This window comes from Xiphophorus maculatus, chromosome 4 (assembly GCF_002775205.1).
Source record: "Xiphophorus maculatus strain JP 163 A chromosome 4, X_maculatus-5.0-male, whole genome shotgun sequence".
Lineage (NCBI taxonomy): Eukaryota > Metazoa > Chordata > Actinopteri > Cyprinodontiformes > Poeciliidae > Xiphophorus > Xiphophorus maculatus.
Window position 1 is genome coordinate 13442319 of NC_036446.1, and position 20251 is coordinate 13462569.

Consider the following 20251-nt stretch of genomic DNA (forward strand, 5'->3'; position numbering starts at 1 on the left):
AACAAATATGATTTTTTTATCGCCTGCGAGGCATCTCTCTTGTATGAGTACATTATTATCACAACCTAATCTAACTATTGAAAGATGCACAATTTTAAATCCTGCAACTTTGTTACCTCTTCCAGATGATGGTACAAAGCATGATTGTCAGGAAATGGCAGAACAAAATGCAAAGAGTAGAAATGATTTAAAAGATCTACCATTAGGTCACGGTGAAATACTTTTTGTTGATGGTTCCTCAAAGAAAAATGTACAAGGGATAACTCAAACTGGTTATGCAGTAGTGACTGAAAAACTAGTGTTAAAAGCTGAAAAACTTCCCTCGCATTATTCAGCTCAGGCTGCAGAATTGATAGCGCTAACTACCGCTTGTAAACTAATGAAAGATAAGGAAGTGACGGTTTACACCGATAGTCAATATGCGTTTGCAACAGTACACACGTTTGCACAATACTGGAAAAATAGGGGTATGATAACTTCTACAGGAAAACCAGTAACTCATGCAGACTTATTAAAAGATTTGCTACAAGCTGTGCAGCTACCAAAACAACTAGCAATCTGTAAATGTGCTGCACACACCACAGGGAAAGATAAAGTGTCTCTAGGGAACGCCTTTGCTGATGAGATGGCAAAAAAAGCAGCGGAGGGGCAAATAAAGGTCTTACATATGGAAGAAAAATCAAACATATGACAAAAGATCCTAAAAGACATGCAACATTTAAGTCCTGACAAAGAAAAAGATCTTTGGATTAAAAATGGAGCAAAAATAGAAGATCAAATCTATAAGTGACCTGCAAATAAGCCTATCTTGCCAAAAAACTTGTATAGGTGGGCTGCAATATTGAGCCATGGCGTTTCGCATGTCTCAACTGGAGGGATGATAGGGCAGGTGCATCAATATTACAAAACTTATGGATTTATTTCTTTTTCAAAAACTTTTTGTAGAGCTTGTTTAATTTGTGCGAAACACAACTCTCAGGGAAATTTAAGACCGCGCAGAGGACGATTTCCTAATCCGCAATATCCATTTCAAACAATACATATGGATTTCATAGAATTAAATAAAAGTGAAGGGAAAAAGTACTGTTTAGTAATAATTGATGCTTTCTCTAAATGGATTGAACTCTTTCCCACGAAAAATCCAGATGCTTTAACAGTAGCAAAAGCACTTTGTAAAGATATCATTCCTAGATATGGGATTCCTGAAAAAATATATAGTGATAATGGAACTCATTTTGTAAACCAAATTATAAAAAAAATAGGAACCATGTTTCACATGGATTTAAAAAATCACTGTGCTTATCACCCTCAGAGTGCCGGATTGATTGAAAGGATGAATTCGACAATTAAAACTAGACTAAAAAAGTGCATTGAAGAAACTGGTAGGCCCTGGACGCAGTGTTTAGATTTGGTAAAATTATACATTAACATTACAAGCACATCAGGGCTTACACCGTTTGAAACTCTATTTGGAAGACCGTATAGACTGCCACAGTTTAAAAATCAATGGGAAATAGACGATGAAGCTAATTTAGCTGATTATATGAGAGCCATGTTAGAAAAACAAAAAGAAAAACAAACTGAAGATCACTCTTCTGTGTCTCAGCAGGAAAATCTCTTAGTGGAACCAGGAGATTGGGTGCTCATAAAAAGCATTAAGAAGAAGCACTGGTACTCTCCGAAGTGGGAAGGGCCGTACCAAGTTTTGTTGACAACGCCTACAGCTGTGAAAATAGCAGAGAGATCAACTTGGGTACATTTAGTACATTGCAAAAAGGTCATTTCATTTTAAAAAGTAGCTAAAAGAAGACAAGCTTGAGACGCTCACTGACCTGCAGCGGAAAAGCCCAGGTAAACAGGGGGCTAAACTGAATAGAGGTTTGGTCGTTTGAAACTGGTGAAGATTGTCCACAACCCTGCAGTGTTTTTAGGAGCTGAACAAGTTTGCAATCTTAGCAAAATGACAAATAAATGTATTGTTTTTGTTTTTATTGTTTTTGGTTTTTTGTTGTGTTTTCATGTGGAGAAACTTTATGCAAGAAAGAACTCTTGTAGCACTACTCATGGAATGAGAGTAGGGATTCAAGTGTGTATTCCACCTCGTTCTAATACTATTGTTTCAGTCTCCTGGGCAGGTTTAACATCAGCAAAAAAGAACAAAGGGATAAATTACAGGGACAATACTTGGTATATGACAAATGATATCTCTAATACCGGTTGGAAAACTTTAGTAGCTGACGAGGGTAATAGATGGACAAAGACTTGGGGTACTACAACTTATGCACAATATCACAAAAAACTACTGACTATTTCACGCACAGATGAAGGAGTACAGATAGTTATAAACACGATTAAACATCCTTTAATTCCTCCTAGTTTTCAAGAAAAAGCAGATACAACATGTTGGGGATTTTATTTATGGGCTCACACATCAGGGGCTGATCCAAAATTTTTAATAATCTTTTGTGAAGAATCTAAGGAAGAAGGGGGAAGTGATACTTCTCCATGGACAATAGGGGTAAAAGTGAAAGAGGTAAAAACTGTTGATGACTGGTTCAGGGTTGCCACAGGTGTGTCAGGTAATAATAATAACTGGTTGTTAATGGTAGAACAAGCTGCAAAAATGACTAAAAAAGATTGTGTAGTCTGTATGGAACCACGGCCTCTACTTCGTGTGACTCCAGCGATAATCACAAAACAATGTTTGTTAGAAGTAATGACTAAAACAAATCTAAAAGGCACCTGTGTGATTTATGATGCAATATTTCCCCTCGCTGCAGCAGATGAAAAGAAACCTTTATTTTCTAAGAAAATAGCTCCAGCTAACTTCACATGTGTAAATATAACGGGAACTGGGAAAAGAATAGGGAATCTTACTAAAACTATGTGTACTACTGTAATTACTGTAAACGATGACTTTAACCCTATTTCTCGTGCAGATGTCTGGTGGTGGTGCGGTGATGACAGACTCTTTGATAGATTACCTCGAAAAGTAACAGGTTTTTGTGCATTAATTTCTCTGTTATTACCTGTATCTGTATATCCTACATCTGTTGAAGATTTAATGCTCTCTTTGTCTAGTGTTTTATTTCAGAAGAGGCAACACTTACAGAAACGTGAAGTGACATGGAAAAATACAGATATTGATCCGACATACATCGATGCCATCGGAGTCCCTCGTGGAGTGCCTGATGAATATAAATTAGTTGATCAGGTCGGGGCTGGTTTTGAATCTACAATTTGTTGGTGGTGCACGATTAACAAAAACGTAGACAGAATAAATTACATCCATTACAATGTGCAAAGACTGGGAAATTGGACACAGGCTGGTTTCGAGGCAGTGCATGAACAGCTGGCTGCTACTTCACTGATGGCTTTCCAGAACCGTATAGCTCTTGACATGTTGCTGGCTGAGAAAGGAGGGGTGTGCATGATTTTTGGAGAAAAATGTTGCACATTTTTACCAAACAATACAGCAGCTGATGGAAGCTTAACGAAGGCCATTACAGGGCTTCGAACCCTTAACGGCAAAATGAAGGAACACTCTGGAGTGGATACTTCCATGTGGGATGCATGGATGGATGCCTTTGGGAAGTATAGAAACCTTGTGTCCTCTGTCTTAGTATCAATTGCAGTTTTTGCTGCTATTTTGACTTTGTGTGGATGTTGTTTTGTTCCGTGCCTGCGTTCTTTGTTTAACCGTCTCATTACCACAGCGATTTCACCCATGGAGGACCAGATGGCACAGATGTATCCTTTATTAGAGAAAAAATCTGATGTTGACAAAGAATACTCTGATGATGACTCTTCTGACAGGTATCCAGATCCTGACTTTTGGACTGGGTATAACCCCTGAGTGTAAAAATGTTTGCTTTCCAAAAAATGAACTCCCAGCTGAAAATCATTTGAAGTGGCTGCTCTTGGAGGGATAAGAGATGTGGAACAAATTTTTGATAAATAGGGGGAAACTGTTGGATAAATTGTATTTTTAGTAATTATCAAATATTCGTTGTATCATGTAGCCTTGTAGTAACATTTAGATAAAGTTTAAATATATGCTTTTTCTCTTTTTCCTCTATTCTAAGTAATGTCTCTGTGTGTTGAATAATTATGATTCCTTCCTGTGACTTCCTTGAAGATGCCATCAGCAAAGCCTGGGAGATAGCGGAGACAACAGAGTTTATTGCCCAGCAATAAACTCTGCTTTCCTGTGTGATATACAACTTGTTTTACTCAACGTCGGCCTGTGTCTGGTACCCGACTGAAGCAAGAAGGATTTAGATTGTAGATAACATATGTCTAAATAGTAAAGGTCATTAGCGCTGCAGCCATGTGATAAATTGTTTTGTCCCTCCCTTTTAGAAGCTGCAAGCGCCCAGTGTAAGAGGGTCCCCTAAAAAAGCAATAAAATAGAGGGAGCGGGAGATATGTTTCCAGAGTAGTTTGGAGATTTGTAACTGGAAACATCTCTCTGTCTGCTCTCCTCGCGAGTATAAAAGAATCTAACTCTCTTTGTCTTTCTTGTGTTTGTTTAAATTGTCTCTAATAGGTATTTAGACCTGACATATTTTATATCACATTAAGATCAATGTTAGTTGTTTTGTTTTAGTAACTTTGAATAATAACAAAGTCACCATTCACCTTTTGAACTTCACATGATTTGTTTTGTCCATGTGTGCTTTGTTTTTATACAGTATAATTCTTAATTATACGCATATGATCAAAAATGTTACTGAAATCATTTTAAAAACAGATTTAATAACAGCAACATTTGTAAATATCTGACAGTGAAATCAAAATCCCTAACATAAGCTGAGGTCCAGTCCAGGAGTTCATATGTAGAGTAGATGAGAAAAGTACAATACTTTTTTCCCCACTCAAAAAAAGAGAGAGAAAAAGAGGAAAAACAGGGAATAAAATTACATTTGGTCTGGATGCAAACATGGACAGATGATTATTTAATGTTTGAAAGAGAAAACATATACCAATGACTCTTTAGAAAATAATTATTTAGGCAGAAGATTAATTTTAGCTTACAATTAACAAAGGTTTTCTTTTTTTTTTTTTTTTTTTTACATTTTTACATGTTACATCTTATTTAAAATGCTCCTATACTATACAAGAATGAGTAGATATACTGTATATAATAGATTGGTGGGTGCTTAATATGGTGTTTAAAGCTCTAGCACATTTTTTAGCCATAATAAACCATAATAGTGTTGAACAACAATGTACAACAAAAAATGACTTCTTACCCTGATTCCATTATCCATGATTCGTACACCTTCGTGCTGCCTTTCTCGCACTGCCCATCCTTGTCCTTGTTATTTATCTCATCAGACTTATTTTCCAATTCAAATAAGTCCTTCTCAGAGGAAACACACGGCTTGCAAAAGCTTTAAAGGAAAACGAAAGCACATTTTCAAATTACGTGGCAAAATGAATTGGATGAAAGAGATACAAAATGGTCATGAGATTTGTTGAACAGTCAGGCATTGACAGACTCAGTGGAAATCTCTAACAGTGTTTAATTATATTTTTAAAAAGTGTAATGCTAGCTAATGTTTTTAGTACTCACTTGATAGATGAAAAGCTTTCTCTGAAGTAGCCATATGCCAATCTGTGAAGACATAATGAAACCAATATCATATTATTTTTTATAATCAACAAGTTGTTTCTTCAGACATTTATTGGTGCTTTAGGTTCTGTTAGGCTGCTCTTGGCAGTTGGTGGTTACCATAGCAACCGGTAACTGACAGCTCCTCCCCCCTTCTTCTGTTGCTATTTGTACCTGTGGTACGTATCAGGATCAGCTCTGTGTTTTCGTCACAAATATTATTTTTTTACATATATTTTAGACTAATTTAATAATACACAGTGTTTCAAGAGGAATTTTCCCATGTTTTGTATATGTTTTTAATTGTTTTCATTATTAATATTGTCCATTTTAGCTATGTTTAATTTTACAAACATTAACTGCTGCTAACTGCTCATTGGGAGATATTGCTCTGTAGTTTGTTTAAGGTTATTTATTGTATTTTATTTAATGTGTAGAGGCAGAAGCTGCTGGACTGATGTTAACCACCAACTTGATTTCCTCTTTTGTTAATGTAAATACACTAAACCTGAATGTTTCTGTTGTGAAGTCGACCTACTGAACCTGAGACAGACAGAAGGGCTACACATCCATATATCCATACAAAATGGATAGTAATAAAGGATTTTCATAACACAATTCCTGAGTTTATTTTTTAAAATCCAGTCAAGTAGTTTTTAGAAACTCAATGAATTTATGCCTGAATTGTGGTTCTCCTATAATGAGGAAGATTTTTTATATTTTTTAATACTTACATCCCTATGAATGTAAAACTTTTAAAACTCACAGGGAGTTTGGACAGCTGGCTCTTGCTCATTATTAGAACAAGAGTGTGACTACAAGAAAAGTTATCACATTTATATTACGTTAAGTCGAAGTTTATTTTTATAACCCCTCCAGAGGGACTTTTGTGGGCTCTAATGTCCCTTATATGACAGGAAACGGGGAAGGAAGACATGCAGCAAATATCGTCGGGTCCGGGAGTTGAACCCGCGACGAGGACTCAAGGCCTCCAAACATGGCTTGTGCTAACCCCTACACCACCACGGCACGCCCGAGTCAAAGTTTATTTTTATAGCACATTTCAGTAACAAGGTTAAAAGTGCTTTACATGATAAAATCATAACACAATAAACAAAGAACGTGGGAAAATAAAGTGAAGTGAAGAAAAGAGAAGTGAGATTTGAGAAGTTGATACAACAACAACAACAGATCCTTAAAGTATCATGGTGCTAAGCCATTCAGAAATGTATAAACTAGCAACAGTTTAAAGTATATTCTCTAAGCTACAGGGAGCCAATGTAAGGAAATTTATTATTAAACATTTTGGAGTAAAAGTGGTTTATATTTTGATCTTTATAGACATTAATGGTTAACTTGTAAATATTGTGCAATTTACATACAGATCATTTTACTGTTTCACTAACTATTCCTACTCATTGCTATTTTGTCCATTCCACCTTCTATTTTCTACCTGCAAAACAAACCAATGTACTGAAACTGGCATATAATTTGTTCATCCTAGAAAACCAAACAACTTTGCTTGTTTTACACTGTTTTTAGGTCGTCCACAGGACTGCATTTCTTTTTTTTTTACCCCTCCAGGGGGTCTTTTGTGGGCTCTAGTGTCCCTTATATGACAGTGGGCTGACAGGAAACAGGGAAGGAGAGGGGGGAAGACATGCGGGTCCGGGAGTCAAACCCGCGACGGCCGCGTCGAGGACTGAAGGCCTCCAAATACGGGTCACGCTAACCGCTACGCCACCACGGCACGCCCAGGACTGAATTTCTTATCTTAAAATCATCACTATGCCACTCAAATATGCAAATCCAGAGGAAAGAACCAGGGCTCAGCCTGTCAGGATTGGGTTTTCTCTGTGTTGATGTGAGTTTTTCTGTGTGTTTTATTTTGGGTTTCTGTGTCTTGAGTCTCCGTGTTGTCTTGTCTACCCCTTGATTGTTCCCAGGTGTGTCTCGTTCCGTGATTACCCTCTGTGTATTTAATGCCACCTGTGTTTCTGTGTCTTTGTCGGGTCCTTGTTGTACCTGTCTTGTCAAGCTGTCTATTCGACCAGTTGCTACCAGGTCTGAGCGTTAAGTGCCGGCTTATCTTCGCTGCCTGGATTTTGGATTTCATAATAGAATTTTACCATTAAATCATCTTCAATCTGGGTCTTCTGCGTCAGCCTCACCACCCCACAACTGCACCTTATGACACAGCCATGCTCTCTATTATCCCACTATCCATTCCCTCCACGCTTGAAACAACATTTCTGCAAACATTCTTCTGATTCCCAGAATGCCCAAAGTTTAAACCCACTGGATTTATGATTAGCCTTTTATAGAGGCCCACCCAGAGTCCTGACTTTGAGTCAAACATCTGCCATGCTGTTTTTAAAGCCAGAGGAAGCTACTGTGAGGAACACAGAATATCAGCAAGAAAAACCAGAGTACATAAATACAGTAAACTGTCTTTTCTCAAAAGGGATTTTTTGCTATAAGAATTATTTTGGGTGTAAAGCATATCAGTGAAGCTAAGACTGTTCTTTGTAAAAATGCCATCTTGCATTTAAACTTTTGGCCTTCAGTGTATATCCATAGATGCACATTTATTATATTTTTCTTTAAGACACTCACCAAAATGTTCAATGAACTGAAATGTTTTCTTATAAAAGAAAAAAAAATATTTAATTATCATCTGACACCATTTGCACATCTAAGAAACTGAAAGACAAAAGTTAGCACCCTGAAAAGATAAAGCATTGATTATCTGCTACAACAATGTTTTTGGGTAAGTTAATGTTTTTTTCTAATGATGACCACATAGGGCTAAGTTTGTAATGCTGATACCAGTGAAAGACAGGACAGGACATTTTTGCAGAACTGCCTTCTCTTGCTCATACATGTAATGAATATTGTTTAATTCACACTTTACATGCTGCCCAATGACTTTACTTCTGTTATTCTGAGTCACAAAACACAGGCTAGTTGTGAATATCTTGTAATATTTTCACAAACTGCCATTTAGCTGTGTGTGGTGGGAAATCACAAACTACCTTGAAATAGATGAGCAAAAACTTGCTCTGGTTAAACATTTGTTTTATAGCATTTCTTGTGTGATATAAAAAAAGTCCTCTCCAGTACTGTATGTGTTTATAGGAAGTGAACTTTGAAAGAAGCCATTTCACTAATGCCTCCCGGATTTTGCAATAACTGAAAAAGATAGTTAGGCAGCATGTGAAAACTCAACTTTGAATCACTGTGTTTTAGATTGGCTCTGCTTGTCTTTAAGCTGTCTACATGTTTATATTTTATTCTCATTGTCTCGATAATGTAGCAATGAGGCTGTTTTTGCTGCTTGGACCTTAGAAATACAGCATCCAAGTTACTGTTTTTTTATGTCATTTTTCATTAATTAAAATGGTATTCTTCCAGTAGCCTGTTTTTCTATGCTTACATATAGATAGCAACAAACCAATAAGTGCATCCAAGCTCCAAAATTTTCACCAAAACTCTTTAATTGTAGACTGGGAAAGCCAGAGATCAAAACAATGTCCAGTTGGAAACTACCAATTTAATCACTGGAGTAAATCTGTTTTGTGAAGTGGTTATCACAATTGTTAATCACTAAATAGACAATTCTCCTCCACCATGTTTTTGAGCTTTTATCCCTAATTTTGGACGATGAGTCGCTGAGTGTGGAGAAACTGGCATAAAGTTTAGGTATCCCTGTATTTTTCCTGACTTTTCCACATTACAGTGGACACTTATACCTGCCTATTTTAATCGTTAAAACACAAAATCTACCTTTTATATAGCCTACACTAATAAATACAGTGGAAACTGTCTTAGCATTACATGTACAGTTCTCCTTTTTTCCACTCTTGTTCAACAAACTTTGAGCAGAGGTATTTAAACTTAGCTACAGGCATTGTTTCCAGAAGTGCTACATAAAAAACCTCCCTTTCTGAAAAGCTATGAATCAGGAGATAAAGTTCCACAACATTATATGAATACGAGATTGCAAAAACTTGATAAAAAGACTACAATTATACTGGTGAGGGAGGCTGTAAACAGGCAAGTAGCTGCAGGAGCTTCAGGAATTTCTTACACTGAGTTTTATGTGCTACGTGTAACAACAACCTGCACTCTCTGGTAGTAGAGAAAACACAAAGGTCATTTTAAAATCTTCCACAACCTTGCAGTAGAATGTGTAGACAATAGAACAGCATTTCCACTGAATACTGATCTGGGGTTTCTTTTCTTTACAGTAGAAAAGACGTTTTATTTTTTTTATTTTTTGTTTTCAAGGTCAAGCAGGCCATTTTTTAAAAGTTGGTTGACCCTGATACACTCCTATCCAAAAGGAGTGAATGCTAAAATCAAAACAAAAGAATGGAGGAAAACTTGATGAGAGTTTAAGTTGCCTACATTTTCTACTTAAATGTAGTAAAAAGGTTTACAAAAAACGGAGCAAAAGGATCATATGATGTTTCTGTCATTTGCTACCTATTCTCAATCATTTTGAACACTGACATTTCCATAAGAAAGGATGATCTGTGAACACTGAACATGTGGCTTACTGCCAAAGAAGCACTTTTCACAAACCAATAACCAGCTTGCTCTCTGTAAGACTGGATTCTTTCCCAACTTCCTGTCCCAGCATGTTGTTCTCGGCTCGTAAAGTGGGATATCTCCCACTGGCTGAGCATACATTAATACCTGGTTTGACAGCTGATAATTTGAAATAATTTTTAACTTTCTACTTATTGTCCACTTTAAAATATATGACTATGCATCTCCACGAAATCATGTCTACCAGGAAAAGGTAGACAGTACGGCAGTTTAAATATAAATATTTAAACTAGGGCAGTTTAAATATAAATATTTAAACTGCTAGTTATAACTAGGGCAAATAACTATTGCCCTAGTTATTTTGGTTTCATTTGTATCATCTCACATATTTTAAGAGCCCTAAGAGCTAAACTAGGGCAATAAATGGCAATCGTGTGCAGGTAATGACATAATTAAATTACATGTAAGATTGAGCAATTTTTATTATCAGTAGTCTTAGGATGGCAATGCAAAGGTACAAAACAGAAGATATGAGCCGGTGAAAGATTGATACATAGTCAGAAGATGATTATATCGACACAAAAGCCTGGGCGGCTCAACTTTCCCAATTAGATATGGAAGAATTATGTTTCTATTTTTAAGTCAATTGCTGTAAATGTTCGTAATGTGCTGACCACCATTGATATGAACAGAATATTCTCCATGGAAGACTTATTTAAAATATTTGGAGATAATCTGTATCTAACAGCAACACTAACAACAGAGATCTGATAGTTACACCCACAGGTTCCTGAACATGATAATGCAAGAGGAACAACTTGCCTCACTTTCAAAAGAAAGGGGACAGAGGTGCAAACTTGTCTTTTACCTCTCCCATATTTTGATGGCAAAAATTTACATGAATACTGTAGAAAAAATCCCATGTTTTCAGACTGAGGCTGCAAGCCACTCACACCATTGTGCAGCAGGAACACACATACAAAGGTCAAGTAGTCTGTTTGTTGTAAGAAAGCTATTTTTCAACTAATAGTCTTTAAATAATTTTAACACTTAAGCTTATATAGCATTCCAAAATCTCATTGTTTCCCTGTGAACCACACAGGATGATCTGTATAATAATCTTTCATAGTCGAAGCTGTGAAGTATTGAACATTTGCCAAAGGAAGGAGTAGAATAACTATATTAGCATATAATGCTACTTATAAGTAAGTATCATTATATTTAAATAGTTATTCAAATGGAATTCAGCTGATGGATATTTGATCTAGCCACCACCCATTTCCGAGTAGGTACCACGAAATACTTTGCTAGTAAAACTACGGTAGGAATTACCCTCGGTCTGCTTTTTCTGGAAGAGAGTTTGATACAAAAGGTAATTTCTTCATCTGTGATGTTTTAAAAGGGCTTACTCCAAACAAAAACAAAACTAAAAGGCAGTGGTTGCTTAAATGTTTGCTTCCTTAGACAAAAGTAAATGCCAAATTTAGCATTTATGCTTGTTTTTACAAATTATAACATTCTAGGAGGACGTGTTGCTTTGTATCTGAATCCAGGGCTCCTGATATTTTGAGTACATCCAAGTTTCTAGTTGAATTATAGTTTTCTTGATGCATTCAAACTGTTCCTTAATCTTCATGACGCTGTTTTTTCACACATGAATAGGCTTTGTATCTCACCTCTGAGATGTTTATGTGTTTTAGTGAGGTCGCGCTTCACACAGGTGAATTCAGTTTATTAAGTGATTAATTGGATTGTATTTTATTTAAGAGTATCATAGTAAGTGGGGTCTGACCAAAATGCACACCACACTCTTCAGAACTATAGCAATAGGGGGGAAAAAATCAAACGTTGCATCACTTCACTTTTATTTCACAATAATGTACTTAGTTTATGTTGGTTCAGGAATGCCAGCAAAATACAATGTGAAAAAGTTAAGGGTGTGACTACTTTTGCAAGATCTTAATTATGTCAAATGAGCTGTGGCTGTTACCAGACAGTCTGATTGTCTGGTAACAGTCAGACTGAGCAAACCAAAACTGCTTAAGAAAAGCCATTTAAACTATCATTACTTCACTGGGATCACAGTTTCACGTCAGCTAAACTGCAAATAAGTAACTCATGGACATAAGTTACTTATGTGAGAGTTTTACAAGATACAAAAAAACAAACAAAAAAGAAACGGGAGAAAAAGCATACAGCACACCCATTTCTAAGGAACAGCTTCAGAGAATTGCTTTGACCCTACAGTACAATACACAAAACAATGGAGTCTGCTTTAGCCCACAAGGAAGCAATTTAAATATAATATTTATATTTAAACTGCCGTACACTTACAAGGAAAAACTTAACTCAGCATTTTTCCCTGATAGCAACACATTCGCTTGGATTTTCTACTTTTTTAGCTCTTTGCAAGTGATTATAATTTTTCGCAGTTTTTTTTTATCTCCAGAAATTCCGGTGTAGCGCTTCCGTTCTTAGTGGTGCTGACAATATATTTACAATTTTACAACTTGATAACACTTCACACTGAATTTCACTTTAAAAAAATTAAAAGCCTTTAAGCGACGCAATTCGAAGCGTAGCAGGTCTCTTTTAACCCCGGACATAACGGGATGCATTATATTTTCTCATGTGTTATTCCCGTAATACAAAGAGCAAAGGGTTGGATATATGTCTAAAAGTTAAAATGAATACAAACCAAGTTTAACTACTAAATGATTCGCTGTAACTAGATCCGAAAGTTCTTCAGAGAAGGAGGATATTTATGAGGCGGCCGCATGACGCGACGCACCGTCGTTCACACAAATAAATATTCTTATACTTTAACGTCCAGATTTAACGGATATGTGCAGCACATTTTCGCCTTCTTCGCATGATATTCTGAACTATGAAAAATAAGACACTTTTATATCAAATACGCAATGTTCTTATTCGTTAAAGCCTTTATGTCTTCCTTTTTTGTACTTTTCTTTCATCACTACGTCAAAAATAATCAAGAAAATGTCAAACACTTACACCAGGACGGTAATAAAACCGACCGCGATCAAGATGTGGGACTTGGTGATGTTCCGCTGCATTTTCAATCCGTTTGACGAGAATCGAAAGCGTCGAGCAGAAACTGAAGAGAGATGCGCAGGTTCTTGCAGGGACTTCCTATCCGACAAGGGGTGGGAGGTAAACAGTTTAACACATAGCAGTTTCCATAGGGCGGGACAAAAACACAAGGCCAGGGGAGGATGTTCTCATCATCGTCATCATTATCATCAGGAAGCTGCACAGAAATGACTGAAAAGGGAAAGAAACATGATCACTGTTGACAAAATCACCAAATGGAAAAAGCAAGAAGATTGTCTTTCAAACTAGTTTGTCGGGATTAAAACCTGTTTTATCTGACCTAATGTTTTTCAAAATATATTTTTAAATGCATTTAATGGTAAATAAGCATCACATGATAAATTGCAACATTTAAAAAAACAAGAAGTCAAACATGTTTTTATGGAGCTCCAAAATATAACGTGGCTTCAAAAATTATTATTTTACAAATTTCCAAGACTCTTCTTTTAATGCTTCGGGAAGTGCTGCAGCAGAAACAAAACATAAGTGTTCTGTAACCAGCAGGATGAAAAAGAAAAAAAGAAAAGCTATGAATGGATTTGCTTTTATGAAAATGAGTGATATTTCACAGTGGGAGTTAAATGCAGGGACCGGTGGTATCAGTGGGCTAGTAGGGCTAAGCCCTCCCTGACATTTACAATAATGTTGTTAAAATAAACAACTTAAAAATAACTATTTAAAAATAATTCACATTTTGTTACATTTTCAACAAACCTGGTGTCAAACCGCCAGGTGAAAATCCCTGCGTGTTTCCGAAGGACTGACTTCTGACTACCCCACTCAGTGTTACTGTCTGTCGCGGCTCAGAATGATTGACAGGCCTCTAGCCACGCCCCCTGGGATGGCGGCTCATTGGGGTCAGCCCGCGGCCACAGGATTCATCCAATCAGGATGGACTTGCCTCGAGCTCTAGCGTGTGTGGGCGTAGACTGAGGAGGAGCGATGGCGAGCAGTATTAGCATAAACCAGGTGGATTATTTAACCTTTTTGCGTCCCAGAAAAGTCGATGGAGTGAGTTTCTCTTTAAATAAAGTAGGGCTCATTTAAAAACATATTGTATCTTGTTTCATTTTATCAGTGTGATTGTGTTCAGTGTTGGGGAATTAATTTGGAGAACTGCGCAGGCTCTATGCAATTGGTCTTTGGGATGTTTCCATGGTTGTTTTTTTATGGTTGTCTATAGCAGGTTTTCTCCTTATTTTTCAAATTGGATGAGTCTCTCATTGGAATAAAACAAAGAAAAATATTTTTTATATACATATATATAAATATATATTCATTTTTTTTTAGCCCACTCTTGAAATATCACCACCAGCCACCACTGGTTAAATGTAATTGATGATGATGATGAATTCATGCTACGCTGGATGTGTTTGACTACAGTTTCCTCATCGCACAATTGGTAACTATATTGTTTAAATCGTTTGAGCTGAAGTTTCACATTTAAGGCCTTTCAAATATTTACATAATGTTTTCATATCTTTTCATTCTCCAACCACAAAGTTGAATGTATTCTGTTGCCATTTCATGTGATAAGCTAACATAAAGTAGTGCATATTTTTGAAGTGAAAGACAAATCATGCAGAGTTTGTAATGTTTTTTACAATAAAGCCCCCCAAATTGGATATTTGAACACTATTGCATACTCTGAAACAAGACCAAATTCAATTATTGTATCAGGAGTTCAGGACTTTTCCAGTTAGGGGTAGCCTTAAGGTGTTTTAGCTCGTTTGGTATGACATCAACTCGTTCTCTGTAGGGATCATAAAAAAATATTTGGATGCACCATTTTTAATTTTACTTGCTGACCACATTCTGATTTATAGAGAAGAAGTAAAGTCAATAATATATAAAGCAGTCCATGCTTAGTAGGGCTTTCGCTTTAGATATAAAGTCAACTTTAATGAAAATGAAAGTTGAAATATTTATCACAATTTAAGAAGCTCCAAAACCTCTGCTGCACTTAAAACAACTCAGTTATTACTTTAAAAATTCATTTTTGAGTTTAACTTCTTGATAGTTTTGTAAATTTCAGCAATTTTACTTATTTCTGTTTTTAAGATGTCCTGCTAGGTTTTACAGTGCAGATTAGTTGAGCACAGGATCTTAATGTTGCTTCTCTGTATTTGGATCTGATTCTGGGGGAGTAAACAGACTGAAGGTAATGATAAGAGAGGCAAAGATCTGAGAAGAAGATAAAGTTACTATCTATTGAAAGCAGAAGAAGGGGAAAAAAAAAGGGAGAAACGAACTTTCACTTACCAAAGCTCAATAAAGAGAAGAGAAACTCAGAAAAAGTGCTGGGAGGCATTTGTCAAATTATTTGACAGCAGCTCATTCATATCTGTATCATGAAGCAATTCCCACGTTTTGTATTTTAATTAACTTCTACAACATTATTTAACACTTGAGATGACGATTGCAAGTCGGCTGTGGTTTAACAGCAACACGCAGTACCAGAAAACAAGAACTCACAATGAAACATCACAATGATCAGCACTTTTTCACCCCTCGAACTCACATAAGGACAAGGCGGAAGTTGGCGACCGGATCGTAGCTTCACCAAAGGCTTTCTGCTTAAGTTGTCCTATCATTTCTGCTTACAAGATACAAAAATACATCCGAGTTATCTAAATTGCACTTGACCAAATCAAGGACGGTTGCTTGTGGAGCCAGTATTCTGTCTTTAAATAAACTATAATTTTTTTTTTTTAATTCCAATGTTATGAGATCACATATAGTATAAATGAATAATAATAATATTGTCCACTACAATAAAAGTTTGACACAACAACAAAAGTTTTATTCAAGAATAATCCTGTCTAGTTCTCATCAATATAAATGCCATGAATTAAAGAGGATGATTAACATTCTCTGGAAGCAAACGTGGTCTTTTGTTCCACCTACGAATAAGAAACTGACTTCAGTGTCCGCTCAACAGGCTTTTTGGCAAAAGGTGGCTGCGGGTAAAATGCGCACCGCGGTTGCTTGGGTTCAACCCCCGTGTAGCTCTGGAAAGATGTGGACATTTAACATTTAGTAATGTAGTTCTCTGCTGTTCTAGCTGCGGCGGAGTTGAGCTGCTTCTGTTGAACGGAGAAACCGGAGCGAGCGACCCGTTTCCTGTTTCCAGATGGCGCGGTTAAATGGTGCAGGAGCGCTGCTGTCTTTCAGTCTGGGGATGAGTATTTGGGGTGCCATTTACTCACCCATCCTATTGTAAGAAGCAGCAATATTAAGAAGCGTAATATTTAGTTTACAAACCAACTAAATGTGTAAGTTGGTAAATATTTAAAAGTGAAATATGTTTGCTTAAAACTAAATATTTAATTCACAAACTAAACATTTAGTTCACATGTCATATTTAGTTACAAAACGTGCATATTTTATTCAGAAGCTAAATATTTAACTTATAAACCGAATATTTAACTTACAAACTTATATGTTAGCTAAATATAGCTAACAGGGCCGCGCAGAGCCCTTTGGAGGAGCGGGGGCTCAAAGTTAAAAAGGGCACATAGAACAAAAACACCGCACAACAACATAGCAACAACCCATATTAATCAAGAAATGAATTGGATCCTACTATATCATTGCCATCATGGGGACAATGCAAAGCAAATGTAGTTTATTTTCCCCAACAGGTATAAAGTTGCTGTTTCTGCTGCTGACATGTCGACTGTCAGCAGACTGTAGCTGTTAAACAGACCAGAGGAGAGAAAGTCGCTGGTTATGAAGTTATGAAATAAGCAAATTTTCTGCCATTTTACTAATTAAGCCCTAATAATATCTATTTAACCTCTAGAACAACTTGGCTGCAGACTGATTTATAGATCAAAAAACTCAAAGGGGTTAACTTTATATAATAGTTTGATGTTAGCACCTCTGAGACCTAGAATTGTAAAACTGGGATATCAAGGCAAAGAAAACTCAGTAGCTGCTAATAGGGCCCTTCAGAAATTCAGAGAAATGGTTTAATTGTAACACAGACCATAGATCTAAACCTGTAGCATCATTTATAGAGAATGACAATGTTGTTAAATTTTATTTAATGCATTTAGCTGAGAATTTTTTTTTACATTTAGGATTTAATTAGGAAGTTTACTTTGTAAAAGTTTAAAGAATCATGTTGATAGTTTGATTGTTCTGTTACCATGGCTACAATATGGTGTAATCTTTATGCTTGAAGTGGGTTTGTTCACAAATACATCACATCAAATAACCAATAATCAGTGATTGATTTTAAACTCGGCCAATAATAAACATCGAGACTCAATTTTAAACTCCCTCTCACAGACGTCTCCTTATCTACATTTAAACACTGTTAGTGATGCTGAGGTTTGGCGGGGGGGGGGGGGGGGGGGGGGGGGGGGGGGGGGGATCTGTCTAAGGCCCCATATTACCTCTGGCCGGCCCTGCATGAACAGCTGCTGCGATGCGCTCTGGAATCTACCTGGAATCTACCTGGAATCCCCCGGTGGCCCCTATGCCAGTCCGCCGATGCTTTGGAGACATTTTGATTCATTTAATTGTGGCATGTTTGGCTTTATGCTGCGGTTCTAATTATTGCTACAGTATTTTCTCTGATGTTTATTTTATGAACTCTAAATGCTCTGGGCCGAATCTTCCTTTAACACTTGAGGTTCTGCAATAACTTCTAGTTACAGCCGCGAACCTCCAGCCCAGATCCCGTCAGCAGCGGCTTTAACCCGCCTGGTAGTAACGTTAAAGAGAAGCAGAGCGAACAGTGAGCAGGTGGTACCAGGTGGCACCAGGTGATACCGAGGCTTTGAGGTGCGTTGCGACTCGCAGTGACAGTCGGTACCGTGTCTTATATCAGGATGTCTGATATAAAGACAGACATTCTTCATATATGTCGGTGGGACGGACTCAGACTGCCTGTAGTGAACCGGGCCTTTAGCAGAATGATTAAGTTAAAGTCAGAAGTTTCTTTGCAGCCGAAGCATTTCTGTGTTTAGGGGCGAGGTGGGTTTCCCCCCCCCCCCCCCCCACTTATTGCAAGGACAATTACGAAAATAGAAACAGTTTTTCTAACGTCAACATCAGACCTACGTTTTTATTCACAAACCAGTGTATGAAAAAATATTCTTGCCCATAATTTGATAGTTAGAGGGCACAGATCCGCCCTCCTCCTCCGCATGGATCCGGTTCTGAACAACATGGAGGCAGAGAAACTGAGAGTCATTAGACTGAAGGCAGCCAGACTAGTTTATTTAGCTAAATTATTATATTTAGCTAAATATTATTGCTGAGGGACACAAGCAGGCCTTCTGACATACAGATAAACATTTTTTTAAAATTGCAAATATATGTATGTAACAGCTTCTCCACTACCCGTCCCGTCATGCACACACGGAGGACTGTTGGTTGGATTTTAAGTCGTTTAATTTTTTTTTTTATCTGTAATGAGTTGTTGACACAAACAGCGCAGTTAGCCTCCCCTACTGGTCCACCAGTCACTCACAGCAGAGCGCAAAACAGTCTGTTTTACAAATAATTATTACAATGAAGTTTAACAATATATTTTTCTCTGACATGTGATCGTATAGTGGTTTTGATTAATGATACATCTTTAAAATGAATTTTATACAATTTGGTCTTTTATATATGAAATAATTTAGAAAAATAAATACAGACAGCAATCAAAATGAATTATTAAATTACTAAATAGTACCCTCTGGTGCTTCACAGAAAACAAAGCTGGCCATGTCGTCGTCATGGAAACAGCTAATAAACCAACTGACAAACTGACAAACATAACTGACAAACTGGCTAATACAACTGACAAACTGACAAACATAACTGACACATTAAATTGCTGACATTTTTACCTGTAATGGGTAGTTGTTAGCCTCCCCTACTGGTCTACCAGTCACTCTGTGTACCGCAACAAAACTCCAATTTAGTCCCCGAACAAAACCACAAATACTAGTCAGAGGAGAACCGGATTTGATGACTTACCACAGCAGAGCGCCAAACAGTCTGTGTGGAATTTTCGGTTTCTCCTCGCATTTATAGGCAACCAGTAGGGGGCGCCAAACAACACTAATCACAAGGCAATTATGAAATACATACAAAGATATTTACAAAACATATTTTAGCAAGAATTTCACTCGTATATCTAATATCGGTTACATACACCCCCCTGAAATTTATTTTATATTATAAATTTTATAATATAAAAAAAAATTATATTTCTGCTAAATATAAAAAGCAATGCTTCGGTTCAAACAAAACAAACAAACAAATAAAAAAAATGGGTGTACTAAGGGAAAAACAAAAAGAAAGTGTGCAACACTAGGAACAAAACTGGGTATACTTATCAGTGAAAAAACTCTCCCAAAAAGGAGTATGTAAAGAAAGAAGGCGATCAAACTCCTAGCTAAACACAGACTGAAAGGTGCCCATTACGCCTCTGAAATGTAAACAATGTTCCTGTGATCCTAAAAGTAATACTCAAGCACTTCTATGCTTAACACTGTCCTAACTCTGTTACTTAAACTGAAAATGCATTTGAAAAAACTGAATCAGGGAACTAACAGATACGGCAGATAAAGAAGTCTCATCTACTGTTTGATTGTTCATCTCACAAATAAGACATCTGGGGGGCCTAATGGAACTACGGTCCCTAAGAATACGACTGTCCAGCTGTGTGGAAACAATCTGAGTTAAGGAGTCTGGAATGGCAGTGTCTGAACAGTCACCGTCTGGAGCAGCTGTCTGGCTTCAACGTCTATGAGGAGTTTGCCAGGAGAGGGCACGTCTGGATGGACAGAGCTGGTAGGGGTTGTTACCATGTGTGGCCAATGTTTTGGATCTTCTACATCATCGACTATTGAGTGGCCAATATTGTGGACAGGAATCGGGTGACTGGTTGGACTGGATGTAACTACTGAGAGAGAGTCAGACTGGGCAGCACAGGATCCCCGGTCAAGTGAGTCGTCA

At 37.1% G+C, this 20251-nt stretch overlaps 1 protein-coding gene across 1 annotated transcript in view; it reads right to left on the bottom strand.

The window, feature by feature from the left end:
• Positions 1–13324, bottom strand: part of LOC102220535 (globoside alpha-1,3-N-acetylgalactosaminyltransferase 1-like) — a 33579-nt gene extending 20255 nt beyond the window's left edge. Inside the window, exons 1-3 of the mRNA XM_005804198.3 lie at positions 13187–13324; positions 5579–5620; positions 5256–5396 (exon numbers count right to left, since the gene is read on the bottom strand). Coding sequence (XP_005804255.1) covers positions 5256–5396; positions 5579–5620; positions 13187–13248 — 245 coding nt within the window. The 5' untranslated portion in view covers positions 13249–13324. The remainder of the gene's footprint in view (positions 1–5255; positions 5397–5578; positions 5621–13186) is intronic.
• Between the last annotated feature and the right edge of the window lie 6927 nt (positions 13325–20251).